Source organism: Gobio gobio, assembly GCF_949357685.1.
Source record: "Gobio gobio genome assembly, chromosome: 13".
NCBI classification, from domain to species: domain Eukaryota; kingdom Metazoa; phylum Chordata; class Actinopteri; order Cypriniformes; family Gobionidae; genus Gobio; species Gobio gobio.
Window position 1 is genome coordinate 51,678,389 of NC_137106.1, and position 20,970 is coordinate 51,699,358.

At 42.5% G+C, this 20,970-nt stretch overlaps 1 protein-coding gene across 1 annotated transcript in view; it reads left to right on the top strand.

Moving 5' to 3' along the window:
- flvcr2a (FLVCR choline and putative heme transporter 2a) overlaps positions 1-20,970 on the top strand; it is a 61,481-nt gene that overhangs the window by 28,658 nt on the left and 11,853 nt on the right. The window contains exons 6-7 of the mRNA XM_079833640.1: positions 10,227-10,337; positions 15,096-15,201. Coding sequence (XP_079689766.1) covers positions 10,227-10,337; positions 15,096-15,201 — 217 coding nt within the window. The remainder of the gene's footprint in view (positions 1-10,226; positions 10,338-15,095; positions 15,202-20,970) is intronic.

The following is a 20,970-nucleotide window of genomic DNA, read 5'->3' on the forward strand; positions in this document are numbered from 1 at the left end:
AGACACCTGTGTCTGGACACAGTGAGGTATTAGCTCCTTGAACGCAGCCCATTTTTAGTCCATCTCTGCAAAACGGACTTCAGGATAGGAATGAATTTCTAAAACTTACTGCCAGATTCTGGAAGATGAATTATTCGAACAGTGGTAAAAGAGGATGTGGTGCTGGTCCTTCAAGAGTCACTCTCAACCACCAATGTGCAGCTCCACCTGGATGATGTGACGGCAGCCATTTTGCGCCAGAACGCCAACCACACACCAGCTTATGGTGGAGAGGAGACAGAGTGATGAAGCCAATCAGTATATGGGGATGATTAGGAGGCCATGATGGAGAGGGGCCAATGGGCAAATTTGGTCAGGATGCCGGGGTTACACCACTACTCTTTTTCCGAAGGACATCCTGGGATTTTTTATGATCACAGAGAGTCAGGACCTCGGATGAGACGTTAAACCAAACAATTATCATGTATTTTACAACACTTCAGCTTGTGATTCTTGTTAAGCGGGGGTATTTTTTAGGATTCTTTACCTAACTTAAGTCTCTGAGATCCTGACACCTTGCACTTCTGGAGACTCCAGGTAGGTTGCAGTTCTGGAAAATTGTGGCGCTGGAGACTAAAGGGTTCCTTATGGTTTCACACTTAATTCTTCACCTTAATTCTGAGGCTGCACTTGTGCAGAAGTCAAGTTTTCAAGTTTTGAGCGCACAACCTCTTACCTCTCAGTCGGCCAAAGTTATTTTTAGCTTGGCTACTCCACTGGTAACAACCCCTCAAAGTCAGATGCAGAAAGCATGAGTTCCTCGTTCTGGTCTGAAGAATTCACAGAGAAAGCTTCAAAATCCATAACAGCAGAGAGCATGAGAGATAGTGTATTTTCTCCTGTCTCAAACTCCACCTCCGTCAACTCACCCTGTGAACCCCATTACTGAAGTCACCGGAGACACGAGGTGCAGGACCCTTATCCATCGGAGCTTGCGGATGTTGAAACAATCACAATGTACACCGCCAGCCCCCTCGAGGACTGACCTCGCATGCTCCTCATCTATACACATAACACACAATCCGTTATAAAGCAGGGAAACAGCGTCACTCATTTTCTGTATCTCAACCCTGCCATTCATACAAGTGCGAAAATATTTTTTACAGTGTAGATCTTTGACTGACTTTTCCCCTAGACCTTTCCAAAAATGTTAAAACTCTTAACTTTGACTCATGTCGAGCAGCCGAATGCCTGTAATGCGCTTTTCTCTATAATAGACCCTCTGTTTCTCCTAATCACATCATGTGTGAGAGGATTTACCAGGACAGATCAGCGGTTTATTACTCATGCTGACCTTGATTAAAAAATGTGCCGATGGGTTTATAACTCTCTCTGATCTTTACATTCGGTTTAAAAATTACCCCAATGTGCTTACAGCCTTGCAGGGCACCGTAGTTATTCATTGCCTCGTCACAGTACGCTTCAACTTAATTTACTTGTATTTTGAGTAGATAGCTGAATGAATTCTGGTTGTATCAGTGTGTCTTGTGTGTAAACCAAACCATAATTGAAATACAATTTTGATCATGTTTAGTGCTACATTCAAATTGTTTGTAAAAGTGTCATAACATAGTATTGTGCAAAGATTGGCACGAAAATGTCTTTATTAATCGATAATCTGCCCTTACACTCTCAGAAAAAAAGGTACTGTGGAGGTACAATTTTGTTCCTTGGGGAACAAAACGTATAACTGTACATTTAAAGGTACACAATTATACCATTGTTTTTTCTCTACTTAGAGAAGTTCGGTCCTAGAGAGTCCATTAGAGTTTGACTCCAAACCTGAAATACATCTATAGAAGCTCTTATTGAGAATTAACAGAGGTTCAGATGTTGATGATTTATTGAAAATGTTTGGTCACCATTATGGAGATCATTATTTCCTTTAAATGTACAGTTTGACTATTGGCTTTTTATGTGAGTTTGTGGTTTTTGTTACAGTGTTAACAAAACACATAATCTGTTCAAATGAAAAGAAGCCATAAACTAAAATGATCATGAAGAAAAATGTTTGACTAAACTCATCACTGACTAATTTTTTTTATAAATATTCACTAACAATACTTTCTTGCCACGGATCAAACATTCTGAATTCTGATTTTTAAACACATTCTAGGGGGTGAAAAGTTTAGACGCACACAGATATCAAGAATCAGCATCTCAACAATGGTGACATACTTAATGCTGCAATGCATGCTGGGAGCCATGAGTTTTATACTCTGGTGGTTTAGTAGGGTTGGAGCTAAACTCTGCAGGACATCAGCTCTCTAGGACCGAACTTGCCGACCCCTGACTTAGTGGTACAGAAATGTACCCTTAAGGGAACCACCCCAGTGACGGCCACTTGTACCTGAAAAGGTACAATTTTGTACTCTTTTTTTTTAGAGTGTATAATCATAACTTGTGTGAAAAGGGATAAAAGTATTGCTGTTTTACTGCCACTAGTGTTCATTTCAGATAGAAACTGCAATACATTATGTACTACAGGGACATTTTTGAAGTTTTGCAAAAATGTTGTCATGTATGTATTGTAAAATACATACAGTGTACTTTAAACATTGAACTAAGACTTAAGACTAATCCCAGACTAAAATGCATGTTTGAGCCATTTTAACTGAAAGCAACTTGCACTTAAAATGTCACTGCCATTGTTTTGTCTCAAGATATACACCAGTAATGTTTTTTAGGCATGTTTAAAAATCTACTTAAATGTCCTAACTAAGGCCTAATCCTGGTGTAATCTAAGCCCTGTCTGTGAAACCAGGCATTGATGAATGCCAACAATTAACTGCAAGTCCCAACATGTTCGGTCTAGGGGAAAAATTAGGTAATCATGGCAATGTTCCTCAAAACTCACATGTTGCCCTTACAGTGAGTAAAGTTATTATTCCACAGTATAAAACAGGCCAGTCTTTGAGTCAATCAAATGTTTTCCCCAATTGTCCTCAAAGCATAAAGGACTACAAAATACGTTGGCGCTTGGGAGGAGAATGTACCATGAAATTAAAGACCACTAATTACCCTCACTGTGACACAAACACAACACAACTAACTAAACAACATTAAGATTAAATACAGCTGAAACCTCTATTAATTCTGAATGACAGCTGTTTACACACACCCATACATATTTAATTTATTCAAAAGCAATTTATTAAGAAAATTCCCCCAGCCACAATGCTCAGTAGAAGATTTATAAAGGTTTCGATCATTACACCAGTCACTATAGCAGGCAGTGCAGGATTCGTCTTGTTGACTGCCAAATTGGATATACGAGAGGAGAGAATTGGGTGCTGATTTTGAGAACATGCAATGCAAGCAAAACCCATGTAAATATTTAAAAAGATTATAAGATTATACAGCATTAAAACTGAGAGCGATTTTAATATCCTTTGAGACATGAGCTTTGAGGTAGAAGCAACTTTGACCTCAAAAAAATTGGTAACCTAAGATGCTAACATCTAAATGAACTGGTATTATTCAAGTAAAAAAATATTATTTAACATTACTAAACCAACCTTTACCCAGCTAACATTCTCAGAAATTTGGCTAACGTTCTTTCAATTTGTGACCCTGGAGCACAAAACCAGTCCTGCGTCTCACGGGTATATTTGTGGCAATACCCAACAATACATTGATAGGGTCAAAATAATACATTTTTCTTTTATGCCAAAAATCGTTAAGATTTTAAAGATCATGTTCCATGAAAATATTTTGTAAATGTCCTACCGTAAAGTTTATTATTAGTAGTAATGTGCCATTGCTAAGGACTTCCTTTGGACGACTTTAAAGATTTTCTCAATATTTAGTTTTTTTTTGCACCCTCAGATTCCAGATTTTCAAAATTGCCAAATATTGTCCTATCTTAACAAACCATACCTCAATGGAAAGCTTATTTATGCAGCTTTCATATTATGTATAAATGAAAAAAAAAGAAAAAAGAAAAAATGATGAAAAAAAACCTTCTTCCTGTAACGTTAATAGAAATTTAGTTTCAAAGTTATCTGGTCTTTAATAATGTTCTCAAAATATTATCACAGAAACATTATTTATACATCATTTGTGTTTTAGTTGGACGTTCGTCTAACATTTTTAAAAAATGTTACTTGTTTCAGAACATTCACAGAACATTCAAAAGTAACCCTTTCATAATGTTTGCAAAATTATGAAATGGAATGTTCCCATAATATTCGCAAAAACAAGATTTTTTTTTTTTTTTTACTTTTAAAACCTTTGAAAAAACTGGATATTTTGAATGTTGAGAGAATATTCTGAAATAATCTTCCCTTAACTTAATGGGAATGCTAGCAAAACATGCTTAGAACATATTTTTGTTAGCTGGAAAAAAAGAAAAAAGATTTACTTGCAAGTTTTTGCACGCAATTTTTTTAAAGTAAATTTCACATATGCAATTAAGTAAACTCTACTTAACTAAGTTAAGTAATAAATAAAATAAGTCATTTTAATTTGGCCTGTAAACAGTTGAGTAATTTCTACTTAACTTCTACTTAAACAACACTTCTGTCAGGATCGCTATCATCAAAGAGCGACTATTAGCATATAGTTTGGATTGCCGGTATGGTTCTGTTCTGGGCAAGAACTCCCTGCGCATCCAAGCAGCCTAGCATGGATAAGAGCAGGGAGAGCAGCAATAACCCCCCTAAGGGTAAACAGAACCAACATAATGTATTGCAGATATCATTAACGTTGATATTAAATGTACAAAATAATTAGGAATTTAGTCTGATTCAAGGGGAATTAGAATACCAAATCCTGCCTGAACAAGAGGAGGAGCTGGGGATGGAGGAGGGTAAATGAGCTCTGGAGAAACGCGATAGCTGCTGATAGTATCAAACGAATCGATCTTTTGAACTGGTTCTTTTTAGGGAACCGGTCGAACCAGTTCACCAAATCGGACTGAATTGTTCTAAACGGTGTCATTGCGGTGTTATGTCATTGTAAATGTATTTAATCCGTGTAAACATCTGCGTTTGCACGACAGTGGCTGTATTGAGTGCTTTTGCAAAACGTAAATCAAAGATGATGATGACGATACTTATTATTGTTATTATACTAAGTTATGATGACAAATTATTTTATATGAATGTTTTTTAATGTATTTTCATCCACCGGGATGATAGAAATTACATCATTACGTGACGACGTAAAAGAACCGGTGAAATGTTTTTTTTTTTTTAACCGGATCATTGAAATGAACTGTCCGATAGAACCGGTTCGCGGAAAAGAACCGAACTTCCCATCACTACTATATACAGTATACGTCGTGTTCCTATCGGTAGACGTGATAAGCTGACAATCAGCTGATGCGACCTTGACTAACGTTACAACCTGCCAGAACTGACGCTATACGCTTGATATTTAAAGTGTAACATCTTAGTAAATAATTAGGGATGCACCGAATCCAGGATTCTGACAAATATTGGGCTTTTTGACGGGGGGTTTTTCCACCGAACCGAACCCTAGGTTTGCACTACGAGCGTTACGCTTGTCGAACGTAATGACGCCGCTGTTGATTATGGGAAGGTGTTTACAAGGTGGACCGGCCGAATCCAGTCGGCTATGAGAAAATGAAACTCGTGAACAGAAAAAGTGTTGTTTGGCAGTGCTTTCAGTCAAAAGAGGGCGATTCAAGTCGAGCTACATGTTCAATTTGCAATGCCGCTTTGTCTCGTGGTGGCAAGCACCCTAAACAATAGCCGCTTTTAAGACATTTGGTATTAAACATCTGAAAGAAGCAGCCAAAATGCAGCAACTTCAGGTACGGCAAAGGAAGGATAGTCATCCTGGCATAATGTTGCTTATTCTTAATTAAAATAAATTAAAGTAAAAGGACACTGCTGTAGGGATGCTCCCAACCGACAACCGCTGCTCATTATCCGATTATCAACCGTTAACTGATCAGATTATAATATTGAATTGCCATTAAATAAAAATATTATTGACGAGTGTCTGTGACCCGTTAAAAAGACACTTCTTTCACGGGTTTATTTTACCTTGCAAAAAGCAGCATACAAATCAGATAAAATATGAATAAAACAAATAGGCCTACACTAAATATTTTTCACTTAAATAATTACCAAATCAAGATGACAAAACGAAAACACACTGAATCCGTTTGAAGCTTTGAAGAACCGGAATAGTTTTGTCAAATAAAAAAAGCAGGCCTACCTCAATCCATACCTATGTTTTTTTTTATTTTTTTATATTTATTTAAAAAAATAACATGTCTAAGTGATGTGGGTTAGTCTGGAGCGCAGCCTTTTGACAGAAAACACCCTCTCGCCTTGTTTATACTTTCGTCTGTCTCCGTGGGGCGAGCCTCTTCTGACTGCGCCCGCGCCTTTTGCGCGCTCCGTTGTGTTGTTCTTTGAGACGACAGAGGACGACTCGGGGTAATTGTTCTATAAACCATCAGGAAACAGCGGCGAGAAGAACATATGTGACAAAACCACACTAGGAAAAGCCCTAAATAAGGCTTCAGATGCAATATGAGCATCCCTACACTGCTGTGGACGCTGTTTACTTCATTAATGTGTTTACTGTGATAATGGACTGAGGATCGGAGTAGGATTTGGTATTCGGTTTCGGATTCGTCAGAATCTTAACCAGTGGATTCGGTATTCGGCCAAACCCCGAAAATCTGGATTCGGTACTAGGGATCGACCGATATGGATTTTTTAGTGCCGATTTTTTTCAGCCTTAGCCGATGAGCGATATGGGCTGCCGATTTTCTTGAGCCGATATTTGGAGCCGATACTGCTTTTGCTCCCTCAATTTACATCATAAAAATTACACAATGATCAGGATGATAACAATTTAAAATTTACAATTTAAAAAAGGAACATTTATTGAACTAACAAAAACAATATTTAACAAATAGTAAAAACAGGTGAGGTAGAACAAGAAAAAAAAAAGAGTTCAGTGGTGAAAATAAATTCTGAAAATAAATATTTAAGCATAAATAAAATAATGACACTATTGCACACAGTATCAACAAGCGAGCAGCATAATAAAGTGCACACTGACTGTACTATACTTCATTTTAAAACTATTTACAACCTAGTCATTTAATGGTTACACTCTAAAAAATGCTGGGTTAAAAATAATCCAAGTTGGGTTGAATATGGACTAACCCAGCAATTGGGTTGTTTTGACCCAGCGGTTAGGTTAAATGTTTGCTTAAAACAACCCAATCACTGGGTTAAAACAACCCCATTTACCTATAGGTAAGCCCCTCCCATCGAACGCCTCAGATGATTTGTTTGAGTGAAAAACTATGTAATAAACTTCATAAACCATCAGTAAAGTTTGGCCATCATTCGGATGGGATATATACGCTACATTCTGTGTCCAAAAACATCTTGGGATAAAGTTTTCACACTGACAGCTGTGCATTGTAAAATATAGCAACTTCATTTGTTTGTCCGAGTTAGCAACAGTAGCTAAGGGGGGCGGGGCTTACCGATAGGTCAATTCCTGGGTTAGTCCATTTTCAACCCAACCTGGGTTATTTTTAACCCAGCATTGTTTAGAGTGTAGGTGCACTTCACTTAATCTCTTGTAGAGCAACACCAGCGATAATTCAGGAAAAATCTCCCAATGCTCCACGTGAAACTTCAGTCTTTCCACCTTTTGCCATCGTGTCAATTCTCAATTGATTTTGATTAATATGTGCGAGGGAGAGCGAGAGAGTTTGAAGACGGTGAGAGCTGCCCTGTGGACGCCTGTCTGGAAATAATGCAGGGGAAAAAATATCAGCGAACGCAGCAGCCTTATATCGGCCGATGCCGATACACGTAAAAATTGCAAATATCGGTCTAACACTATTCGGTACATCCCTATACATAATACAGTAGATATCTACATAATTGAAGTAGTGAACACCTGAACACAGAGACCTTAATACACAGTGATGGAAACATTCGATGGATCGTTTTTGAGTATGAATGTGTCATTTTGAGTAGAAAATAAACTCCAAATGTCACAAAATGGCAAGTTACTAAACCTAACAACATGAAACGGTGTAAATACAGCTAGAAAACAGCCAAAAATCAACCTCATTAATTATTCAAGCCCCAGTGCATGATGGGAACACCCGTATCAGAAAAGTTGAGTAGTTTTACTTCATTTTATGACGTTGATATTTACATTTTAACACGCTTGACTTGAGTACTAATATAGAATTTACTTCGGTTTTTTTATTCTTGCCTGGACTAACTTTTCAATGTAGAAATTACATTTGTTTTTTTCTGTTGTAAAATCATTTTTATCAATGTGGGTATACAACAAAAGTAATTATATGGGATAAATCAGGTAGAAACTGCTCTTTAACAGGCCAAATTCATGTTACAGTGTAGATTATGGATATTATTAGTTGGTGTTTGTTATAACACACCAAAAGTTGCTCATATATTTTTCTGTGAATGCATTCTTTCAGTGAGACTCTATCTCTCTTATCTCTTGTGAAGCGCTGCCCATTGAATGAGCACACATCATCCTGGCACTTGTAATCGGCTCAGAGTCGTCCGTTTGAGTCAGAATCACCCCGGCAGATCCCGACAGCAGCGGTGAAGCGGCCCGTTTCCTCACGCGTGGTTGTACTGAACGCCGCTTCTTCATAATACACTGTTTATTCAGAGGGAGTTAAAGCCACTCACATGCACAGGAATCTTGTTTTTCTATTGAGGCAGGTTTTGATTATGAAACATGCTTTTCCCAGAAATATGTGTGGATTTGTGCTGGTCTTCAGACATGAGATTAAACATGTCTCATAACCTTATTGTAAAACAGGGGTGTCAAACTCAGTTGCTGGAGTGCCACAGTCCTGCAGAGTTTAGTTCAGACCCTTCTCCAACACACATACCATCAGGTGTGTTTAATTAGGGTTGAAGCTAAACCCTGCTAAACTAGTTTGACACCCCTGTTTTACAATAAGGTCCCATTTTCTAACATTAGTTCCCTATCTATCACTCATTCAGTGTTTTGTCGATTTAGTGACACTAGGTCCCTATTTTACCGATCTGAGCTTATGGTCTGAAGCTCATGGCGCAGGTGCATTTAGGGCGTGTCCAAATCCACTTTTGCTTGTTTAACGACGGAAAAAACTGTTGGAGAACCAGGCGCATGGTCCAATAGGGTTGTATCTAGTCTCTTAATGAGTCATGGGGGTGTTTTGGGTGTAAATAAACCAATCAGAGTCTCATCTCCCTTTCCCTTTAAAAGCCGAGTGAGCGGAGTGATTTGGAGTGTTTTGCAAATCACTCTGCAGAAGTAGCAGTGCTTCGCCTTCTGAGAATATAGTTCCCAGTATGTATACGGTTAAAAGATGGCTGTGTCTCATGTGATCTTGTTATTTGTACACGCTGTGACTATACACATCACAACATGTAAATAGGATTATTTGAGCAGAAAGCTTATTGAGCAGTAAGCTAGCTGGAGCCATTTACCTCCAGTCTTTGTGCTAAGCTAGGCTAGCTGGAGCCATTTACCTCCAGTCTTTGTGCTAAGCTAGGCTAGCAGTGGGTGTGTCAGACAGAGTTATGGTACGCATGGAGATGAGAATGTTATGTATGGACTTATCTAACTCTGGGGGATACGGTGAATAAGATAAAGTCACAAAATGTCGGCGTATTCCTTTAATATTTCCACTTTTTTAATATTCCTCAGAGATTATCCATAGAATGGTCTATCAAAACAAATGTACCATGATATCATCACTCACTCCACCAGCTATTCTCATAACTCAATACTTAAAACATTACTCAATGTAGATGAAAATATTTATTAGAAAAAGATATGCATATGTATTTTTAGTAACATTACTGCTATCCTGGCATAAAAAAGGTTCATTTTGAAATACAGCTGTGTTCCTACTTCTTGTCAACACTGTCAGATGTGAAACATTTGTAAAATCAGGAAATATCAAAGCCAGCCATCATCTTGACTTTGATATTGCCTATTTGATCTTATTTAACCATAGGTGTGCATATATTTTCTGTCACAACCATATATCAACTCACGCAAACTTTGGGAAATTGTTTGGGATTATTTTTTTCTAATAATGTATGATGAATTAGTTGCTGCAACAAAGCTGGAAGGACAAAATTCTCTTGTATGTGTAGCTGTAAATTTAGCTAAACTCATTATCTTCCTCTTTGTCTTGCCAGGCAGACGACTCTCTCCGTTTATCTGCTGTCGTTTGTGGGGATGGTGATCTACACCTTCACCCTGAACTTGGGTCATCTGTGGGTCGTGTTCCTCACATCAGGAGTGCTGGGGTAAGAGCTGCATGCATTGGGCACTAACGTCATTTAAGGCCACATGAAACGAAAGTTGCACGGGTATTTCGTTCCCTATTGTGCCGCATATCCGAGTGAAACGCTTCCCAAACAAGAACAAATGTATTAGTGATTTTGTCTATGGGGAATTGATTGGCTGATTTAATGTGAGTGACAGGTTTGCCCCGCCCTCATCATCAGAGAAGAGATGAAGTTATTCTGATTCAAGATTACCAGGAACATGAATTTGAAATAACAATGATGAATGGATAAATCATTTATAATAAATACTGCCATATTCCATAAAAAAAAGAATTGTCAGTTTTGATTTCGTAGTGATTTAAAGCATTTGTATTTTTTAATTTCCAGTACGAATATTTAAACATTCTTAAATTAAGATACATTTACTTGAGTAGCAAAATTACATTTTCCGACAAAATTATACAAACTAAACAAGTTCATAAAAGAATATACATCTGCCAGCAGGATCATCTTGTTTTCCTTTTGAATTAAGGAAAAATACTCAGAAAATACATATATTGTTTTGCATTGCAGACATCAAAAGATCAAAGTAAGTGTCATTAATTATTGTTTGTAGCACAAGTGCACTTTTCAAGCAAAACTATTTTGTTAGTAATTGAAATTATAAAAAAGTACAAGTTTTTTGAGACTTTGTGGTTGCCAGATGTTATTGGGACAGTTTAAAGCCTAATTTACACATACGGGGAGAAAGTGGGAGTGTTTTTGGTGCTTGTAGTGTTTCAGCTGCACATTATCCTTGTTACAGTGCATAAGGACTGAGTAATATTAATGAACTACATGTACTTACTGTAGGATCATGGTTACACTCTCAGACAAAAAGGTACAGTGGAGGATCAATTTTGTTCCTTGGGGAGCAAAACGTATAACTGTACCTTTAAAGGTACACAATTGGTCCTTATGGTAGAATTACACAATTATCTTCCTCACTTAGAGCAGAAGTTCGGTCCTAGGCTTTGGTTCCAACCCTGAAAGACATTTATAGAAGCTCTTATTGAGAATTAACAGAGGTTTAGATGTTGATGATTTATTGAAAATAACCATTATGGAGATGGTTGGCTTTTTAGGTGAGTTTGTGTTTTTTTTTTTTTACAGTGTTAACAAAACACATAATCTGTTCAAATCAAAAGAAGCCATAAACTAAAATTATCATAAACTCATCACTGATTAAAAATGCTAATAAATAATATTCACCAACAATACTTTCTTGCCACAGATCAGACATTCTGAATTCTGATTTTTAAACACATTCTAAGCGGTGAAAAGTTTAGACACACACAGAGATCAAGAGTCAGCATATGTATCTCAACAATGCTGCAATGCATGCTGGGAGCCATGAGCTTTATACTGTGGTGGTTTAGTAGGGTTGGAGGTAAACTCTCATCAGCTCTCTAGGGCCGAACTTGTCGACCCCTGACTTAGTGCAAAAAATGTACCCTTAAGGGTCCCACCCCAGTGACGGCCACTTGTATCTTAAAAGGTACAATTTTGTTCTCTTTTGTTTTTGAGAGTGTAGGATTTGGTTTATAGTTAGTTAATTATTATGCATAATTTACTGTTATTACAACAGTCAGTACATATAATATGTGTAACGTCGTGTTAAAACAATGTTTTACCAAAAAGGATCTCTGTCTGTTTAGAGAAAAGTTAAACTTTTCTCAGCTTTGTCACTGGATACGATTACATCACATTTCTTGACCAAAGTGCACATGTGTCAGTGCTGCAAATATGACCATCAGGCTTTTGAGGAAGGTTGACTATTAGGCCCCACTTTATATTAGGTGGCCTTAACTACCATGTACTTACATCAAAAAATAAGTACAATGTACTTACTGTGTTCAAATTGTATTGCAAAACACCTTTGCTGATACTGAGGTGGGATACGGGTAGGGTTAGGGACAGGTGTGGTGGTGTGGGTGAGTTTAAGGGTAGGGTTAGGGACAGGTGTAGTGGTATGGGTAAGTTTAAGGGTAGGGTTAGGGACAGGTGTGGTGGTGTGGGTAAGTTTAAGGGTAGGGTTAGGGACAGGTGTGGTGGTGTGGGTGAGTTTAAGGGTAGGGTTAGGGACAGGTGTGGTGGTATGGATGAGTTTAAGGGTAGGGTTAGGGACAGGTGTGGTGGTATGGATAAGTTTAAGGGTAGGGTTAGGGACAGGTGTGGTGGTAAGGGTAAGTTTAAGGGTAGGGTTAGGGACAGGTGTGGTGGTGTGGGTGAGTTTAAGGGTAGGGTTAGGGACAGGTGTGGTGGTAAGGGTAAGTTTAAGGGTAGGGTTAGGGACAGGTGTGGTGGTGTGGGTAAGTTTAAGGGTAGGGTTAGGGACAGGTGTGGTGGTAAGGCTAATTTTAAGGGTAGAGTTAGGGACAGGTGTGGTGGTGTGGGTGAGTTTAAGGGTAGGGTTAGGGACAGGTGTGGTGGTAAGGGTAAGTTTAAGGGTAGGGTTAGGGACAGGTGTGGTGGTGTGGATAAGTTTAAGGGTAGGGTTAGGGACAGGTGTGGTGATATGGGTAAGTTTAAGGGTAGGGTTAGGGACAGGTGTGGTGATATGGGTAAGTTTAAGGGTAGGGTTAGGGACAGGTGTGGTGGTGTGGATAAGTTTAAGGGTAGGGTTAGGGACAGGTGTGGTGATATGGGTAAGTTTAAGGGTAGGGTTAGGGACAGGTGTGGTGATATGGGTAAGTTTAAGGGTAGGGTTAGGGACAGGTGTGGTGATATGGGTAAGTTTAAGGGTAGGGTTAGGGACAGGTGTGGTGATATGGGTAAGTTTAAGGGTAGGGTTAGGGACAGGTGTGGTGGTAAGGCTAATTTTAAGGGTAGAGTTAGGGACAGGTGTGGTGGTGTGGGTGAGTTTAAGGGTAGGGTTAGGGACAGGTGTGGTGATATGGGTAAGTTTAAGGGTAGGGTTAGGGACAGGTGTGGTGGTGTGGGTAAGTTTAAGGGTAGGGTTAGGGACAGGTGTGGTGGTAAGGCTAATTTTAAGGGTAGAGTTAGGGACAGGTGTGGTGGTGTGGGTGAGTTTAAGGGTAGGGTTAGGGACAGGTGTGGTGGTAAGGTTAAGTTTAAGGGTAGGGTTAGGGACAGGTGTGGTGGTGTGGGTAAGTTTAAGGGTAGGGTTATGGACAGGTGTTGTGGTGTGGGTAAGTTTAGGGTAGGGTTAGGGACAGGTGTGGTGGTGTGGGTAAGTTTAAGGGTAGGGTTAGGGACAGGTGTGGTGGTGTGGGTAAGTTTAAGGGTAGGGTTAGGGACAGGTGTGGTGGTGTGGGTAAGTTTAAGGGTAGGGTTAGGGACAGGTGTGGTGGTGTGGGTAAGTTTAAGGGTAGGGTTAGGGACAGGTGTGGTGGTGTGGGTAAGTTTAAGGGTAGGGTTAGGGACAGGTGTGGTGGTGTGGGTAAGTTTAAGGGTAGGGTTAGGGACAGGTGTGGTGGCATGAGTAAGTTTAAGGGTAGAGTTAGGGACAGGTGTGGGGGTATGGAGAAGTTTAAGGGTAGGGTTAGGGACAGGTGTGGTGGTGTGGGTAAGTTTAAGGGTAGGGTTAGGGACAGGTGTGGTGGCATGAGTAAGTTTAAGGGTAGAGTTAGGGACAGGTGTGGGGGTATGGAGAAGTTTAAGGGTAGGGTTAGGGACAGGTGTGTTGTTGTGGGTAAGTTTAAGGGTAGGGTTAGGGACAGGTGTGGTGGTATGGGTAAGTTTAAGGGTAGGGTTAGGGACAGGTGTGGTGGTATGGGTATGTTTAAGGGTAGGGTTAGGGACAGGTGTGGTGGTATGGGTAAGTTTAAGGGTAGGGTTAGAGACAGGTGTGGTGGTACGGGTAAGTTTAAGGGTAGGGTTAGGGACAGGTGTGGTGGTAAGGGTAAGTTTAAGGGTAGGGTTAGGGACAGGTGTGTTGGTAAGGGTAAGTTTAAGGGTAGGGTTAGGGACAGGTGTGGTGGTATGGGTAAGTTTAAGGGTAGGGTTAGGGACAGGTGTGGTGGTATGGGTAAGTTTAAGGGTAGGGTTAGGGACAGGTGTGGTGGTATGGGTAAGTTTAAGGGTATGGTTAGGGACCGGTGTGGTGGTATGGGTAAGTTTAAGGGTAGGGTTAGGGACAGGTGTGGTGGTAAGGGTAAGTTTAAGGGTAGGGACAGGTGTGTTGGTAAGGGTAAGTTTAAGGGTAGGGTTAGGGACAGGTGTGGTGGTGTGGGTTAGTTTAAGGGTAGGGTTAGGGACAGGTGTGGTGGTGTGGGTGAGTTTAAGGGTAGGGTTAGGGACAGGTGTGGTGGTGTGGGTAAGTTTAAGGGTAGGGTTAGGTGTAAGGGAAGTGTCAACTGTGTAATTACAAATGTATCTCCAGAAATTAATTACAGATGTAATTACATGCAGGTATTTTTTAAAATGTAAGTACAATGTAAAAACATGTATGTACACAATAAGTGCATTGTATCAAATGATTAATTAAAATGTTAGTACATAGTAGTTAAGGCCACCTAATATAAAGTGGGTCCGACTATTAAACTGGTATAAAGATCTCAATTTACCAGAATTTCATCTTACTTTTGTCTATAAATGCCTGATGTGTAAAATATGAATGGTAGCATCTACTAACGAATCCATGCTAACCAGCCATTTCTACACAGACCAAGTAACAATCTGTTTTATTTTTAATAATTATATGTGCTAATGGCTGTATACAGTGTGTTTGTTGACCGCTGTGATTCTTCCACCTCTTCTGCTGTCTGACCGCAGGTTCTTCATGACGGGTTATCTGCCGCTGGGCTTTGAGTTTGCAGTGGAGCTGACGTACCCGGAGTCAGAGGGAACATCGTCAGGACTGCTCAACTGCTCAGCGCAGGTCATGCATATAGGCTGTTTCCAGACCTGTAGATCGTTTGCTTTGTTCTGAAACAGGCATTTCAATTGTTACGTTTAACTTTCTTCTTGGTTCAGCTCAGGTAACGTTTCCAAAATGTGTTTATGCAAGCCACATCTAAATCCATGTCAAATTCAAAGTTAGTGTAACGGAGTTCAGCTAGAAGTCGCTGTGCGAGTAAACCTCACTCCTCTGATGTCAAGAGATGCTCTAGTGACTGACGCTAGAGGTTGCAGCCTTTAGCCTCCTTGTTAGAACGTCTGACTCTCATGCCGGCGGACCCGGGTTCGAGTCCTGCTTGGAGCGGGGCGGTTCTAACAGGAGGGGTTACATTAGCAGTTTTATGTTTTAGTTCATGTTTGTAGTGTTGAGCTCATCTATAAGCTAGTGTACAATCTGACAAAATTCACTTTTAGCAAACAGAACAAAAATCGTCATCTAGCTCTTGGGACGTACTTTATTAGCCTGGCTCCGCCCTCCTACGTACTTCCGCTCAATTTTCATTTTCCTTCAGTACTACGTCTGGGACTGCTGTATATGCTTAGGTTTTCTCCCGAATAATTTTTTACCGGTCCAATCAGCGAACAGAGGGAGTGGCTGAGAGCGATGACGAAAAAATCCCCGGCCGAATTACCTCCTGCTTTAGACAAACACCAGGTCGTGTGGTCACTTAATTGCTGTCCAAATCCACATCTCTGAGTTGTCAAGAAATTCACTTCAAAATGTACTGTTTATATCCTTTTTAGACCCCTGCAGAGCACTGTGCGGTTTGCGTGAGCTGTAATTTGGTTGAATTTCTAGACTTGTATTTCTTTAAATGCTGGCAAGTGTTTACAAGAGCAATATATTTCATCACCGCTCAAAAAATAAAAGAAGAAAAGCACGTCAACATTTGAATTGGCTGTTATTTACGCCAGCATTTATTCTTATCATACCAAGCATATGACATTTTATTTACTCTCCTCTCCATCGTGAATAAATCACAATCCGAATGCACAAGGTTTTATCACTGACACTGAGGTGGTGTGCTCAGTTAATGTGAGAATCAAAGGCGAACGGCGCGTGACATGCGTCACGACCAAACGTTAGCGATTGGTTATGGCAGATCCAGAGTGACTCTTGGCAGATCCAATTGTCATGATCACAGAATGAGGAAACAATTGCAGGTGAAAATAACTCAGTTTTAATGTCAGAAAGTACTACAATTCAGGGACAGACAACACCGCTGGCAGGTGACGCAGGGACCTCGATGATCAACAGGTGTATCTGTGCTGGTGAAGAGTGAAGCGATGGTGATGAGGGTGAAATCCGGCGTGAAACGATGAACAGGAAACAACGAACAGGAATCCCAGAACAAACACCACACGATCATCCAACGGAACAGGAACAACTCAGGACACCAGACAGCACACAACATCGACAAACGATCTGACAAAGGAGAGGAGAAAACGGTGAGTATAAATGCAAGTGATAATGACTCGCAGCTGGCGCCGATGATAGATGAATGAGCATGATTGCTCCGGCCACGCCCACGGATCCACGCAGCACATACCAACACAACAAACAGAGACACGAGACACAAAAGAAAGCAATGCATTCATGAACCGTGACAGTACCCTCTCTCCTAGGAACGCCTCCTGGCGTTCCCAGCCTCCCTTACCTGTCGATTGTAATCATCGATAAGGGAGTGATCCAGAATGTTTCTCGTAGGGACCCAACTTCTCTCCTCCGGACCGTAACCTTCCCAGTCCACCAAGTACTGGACTCCGCGTCCCCTCCGCCTAGAGTCCAGAATACGATTTACCGAAAACGTAGGTTCCCCATCTACGAGACGCGGCGGGGGAGGAACCGGAACCGGCGGGTTAATTGCTGATCGAAACACAGGCTTAATCTTAGATACATGAAACACGGGGTGAATTCTCCTGTACACTGGAGGAAGGTTGAGGCGGACTGTCACCGGACTAATGATCTTGGTGACAGCGAACGGGCCAATGAATTTGGGTGCGAGCTTATTAGAGACGGAACGGAGAGGAATATTCTTAGTAGAAAGCCACACTTTTTGACCAACGACGTATACGGGAGGCTTTGACCGGTGGCGATCGGCCTTAGCCTTGGTGCGCAACCCCACCCGGAGTAGAGTCTCTCGGGCTCTAGTCCAGGTGTTGTGACACCTCTGGATGAAGGCGTGGGCGGAGGGGACCGCGACTTCGGAATCCAGACTGGGAAAGATAGGTGGCTGGTAACCTACACTACACTCAAACGGAGACAGGCCCGTAGATGACACTGGTAACGTATTGTGGGCGTACTCCACCATAGACAGTTGCTGACTACAAGACGAAGGATTCTTGGAAACCAAACACCGCAACATTCTTTCCAGATCCTGGTTGGCTCTCTCGGTCTGACCATTGCTCTGGGGATGAAACCCTGAGGAAAGACTAACAGTCGCCCCTAGCAATCTACAAAATTCTTGCCAAAATTTGGACACAAATTGGGGTCCTCTGTCGGAAACCACGTCCATCGGGAGGCCATGTAACCGAAAGACGTGATCCACGACGGCCACCGCTGTCTCCTTGGCTGAGGGTAATTTGGGCAAGGGAATAAAATGAGTCGCCTTCGAGAACCGGTCCACCACGGTTAAAACTACCGTGTTGCCCTGGGAGGGCGGGAGGGCGGTAACAAAATCTAGTGCGATATGGGACCAGGGTCTCGAAGGGACAGGCAGCGGTTGGAGTAGCCCATCTGGGGGTCGATTGGAAGACTTACCAATGGCACAAACCGAGCAAGCCAAAACAAAACTGTGAATGTCCCGGGCCATAAGTGGCCACCAGAATCGTTGTTTAACCAGAAACTTCGTACGAGTCACTCCTGGATGACAGGCTACGTTGGAACAATGCCCCCACTGAATAACGTCTGACCGTAATCCCTCCGGCACAAATAATCGATTCGGTGGGCAACCGACCGGGGGCGTTACCCCTTCTAAGGCCTTCTTGACCTTCGATTCGACCTCCCATGTGAGTGTGGAGACAAATAGGGTCTCAGGTAAAATGCACTCGGGAGTAACCAGGCGTTCGGAGCGATCAAAAATACGCGACAAAGAATCGGGTTTGATGTTTTTGGAACCCGGGCGGTACGAAAGAGTAAAGTCAAAACGACCGAAAAAAAGTGCCCACCGAGCCTGCCTGGAGTTCAATCTTTTAGCCGTCCTAATATATTCCAAATTCTTATGATCGGTCCAGACGATAAAAGGTACCCCCGACCCTTCTAACCAGTGACGCCATTCTTCCAACGCTAACTTGACTGCCAACAACTCTCTGTTACCAATGTCATAGTTACGTTCGGCAGGTGACAAGCGATGGGATAAAAACGCGCAAGGATGCATCTTCTCGTCCGTGGAAGAACGTTGGGACAACACTGCACCTACCCCCACCTCTGACGCGTCGACCTCCACCATGAACTGACGTGAGGAATCAGGGGCTATCAGAATGGGGGCCGAAACAAAGCGGTCTTTCAGTTTGGTAAACGCGGCCTCAGCCGCGTCAGTCCACCTGAACGTCGTTCTGGGGGAGGTCAAGGCAGTCAGAGGTGCGGCTAGTTGGCTGTAGTTACGAATAAAACGTCGGTAGAAATTGGCGAATCCCAGAAACCTCTGCAGGGCCTTGCGAGAATCTGGGATTGGCCACTCCACCACAGCCTTAACCTTCTCAGGGTCCATACGTACTCCCTCAGACGAAATGATGTATCCCAGAAATGGAACCGACTGTGCGTGGAACTCGCATTTCTCCGCCTTGACAAAAAGCCCATTCGCCAGCAACCTCTGAAGCACTCGTCGAACGTGCTGCACATGTTCCTGGAGAGACGAAGAAAAAATCAATATGTCATCCAGGTAAACATATATGAACTGGTCGACCATGTCTCGCAGCACGTCATTGACGAGGGCCTGGAAGACTGCTGGGGAGTTGGACAGCCCGAAGGGCATGACCAAATATTCAAAATGCCCCCTAGGGGTGTTAAAAGCAGTCTTCCATTCATCCCCCTTCCTGATGCGGACCAAATGATAAGCATTACGTAAATCCAATTTCGTGAAGATTGACGCTCCCTGCAACCTCTCGAAAGCTGAAGACATCAACGGTAAAGGATAAGTATTCTTTATCGTGATGTTGTTCAACCCCCGGTAATCAATACAAGGTCGCAGAGAACCGTCCTTCTTCCCCACAAAAAAGAACCCCGCCCCCGCTGGAGAAGAGGAAGGGCGAATGAACCTAGTTGCTAGTGAATCAGAAATGTATTTCACCATGACCTCCCTTTCTGGAACCGAAAGTGAATAAAGCTTGCCCTTAGGCGGAGATTTACCTGGCAATAAATCTATGGCACAGTCGTAGGGACGATGCGGAGGCAGAGAAGCAGCTCGAGACTTACTGAACACTTCCCTCAGGTCCTGGTACTCCGCGGGCACGTTAGAAAAATCCACTGCTTTCTCCTGTAACACAGACATAGGAACAGACGAACAGGCAGACACAAGACAGGACTCATGACATTTGGTGCTCCACTCCGTAATGGACCTCCGGATCCAGTCTACTTTGGGGTTGTGTTGAGTTAACCAAGGATGTCCGAGTACTATGGGTGCAAGAGGTGAGTCCATGATGTAAAATGACAGAGTTTCCGAATGGTTACCAGATGTAATGAGAGTAACAGGTCCAGTAGATAGAGAAATCATGGGAAGCTGTTGACCATTGAGTGCGTGGACAGAAATGTCCTGAGGAAGTGACTGGAGGGGAATCTGAAGGTGGTGTGCGAGAGTGTGGTCCATAAAATTACCTTCCGCCCCGGAGTCCAATAGTGCTTGACAGTCGTGCTGGTGTGTTGACCATCTTAGTCTTACCGGGAGGAGGGTAGATGTCGATGAGGTCTTCTCGGCGGAGATCCCACCCGATAGTAGCCTCACTGTTACTACCGGGCGTGGCCTTTTACCGGACACATGTTCAGAAAATGTCCCTCTCCGCCGCAGTATAGACAAAGACCTTGGGACCTCCGCCTCTCCTTCTCCTCCCGGGAAAGCCGAGCTCGCCCTACCTGCATGGGCTCGTGATCGTAGATAGGGCTGACCACATCCGTACCGCTGGACCGCGAACTCTCTGCTCCTCTAAAAACCCGATTGGGAAGGACGCGTCGCTCGACTCTTGACAGTCGAGCATCAACTCGTAGTGCTAAGTCAATCAGTCCATCCAAGGTGTTAGGCAGGTCCAGGGTGTAGATCTCCTTCTGGATGCGGTCAGCCAGCCCATGCAGGAACATATCCCACTGCGCCTCGTCGTTCCATTGGCACTCCGCCGCGAGAGTCCGGAATTCGATCGAGTAATCCGAAACAGACCTCTCTCCCTGGCGAAGCTCGGCGAGCACCCTCGCCGCCTCTCTTCCGGAGACCGCACGGTCAAATACCCGCTTCATGACGGCGGAGAGTGCCTGGAACGACTGGCAGCATGGGTCCTGGTTCTCCCACACCGCCGTTCCCCAGAGTGCTGCTCTCCCAGTCAGTAGCGAAAGAACAAATGCGACCTTGGATCGCTCATTGTTGAAAGTTCTCGGTTGCAGTGCAAAATGCATGGAGCATCCAGTCAGAAACGCCCGACAGAAACTGGGCTCTCCGGCATACCTCTCAGGCACTGGTAGACGAGGCTCCGACTGGGAGAGTGGATCTGATGGTGTGGAAGGAACGAACGGTGTGGGTGGCGCAGTGGGAGCTCGCAGTTGTAG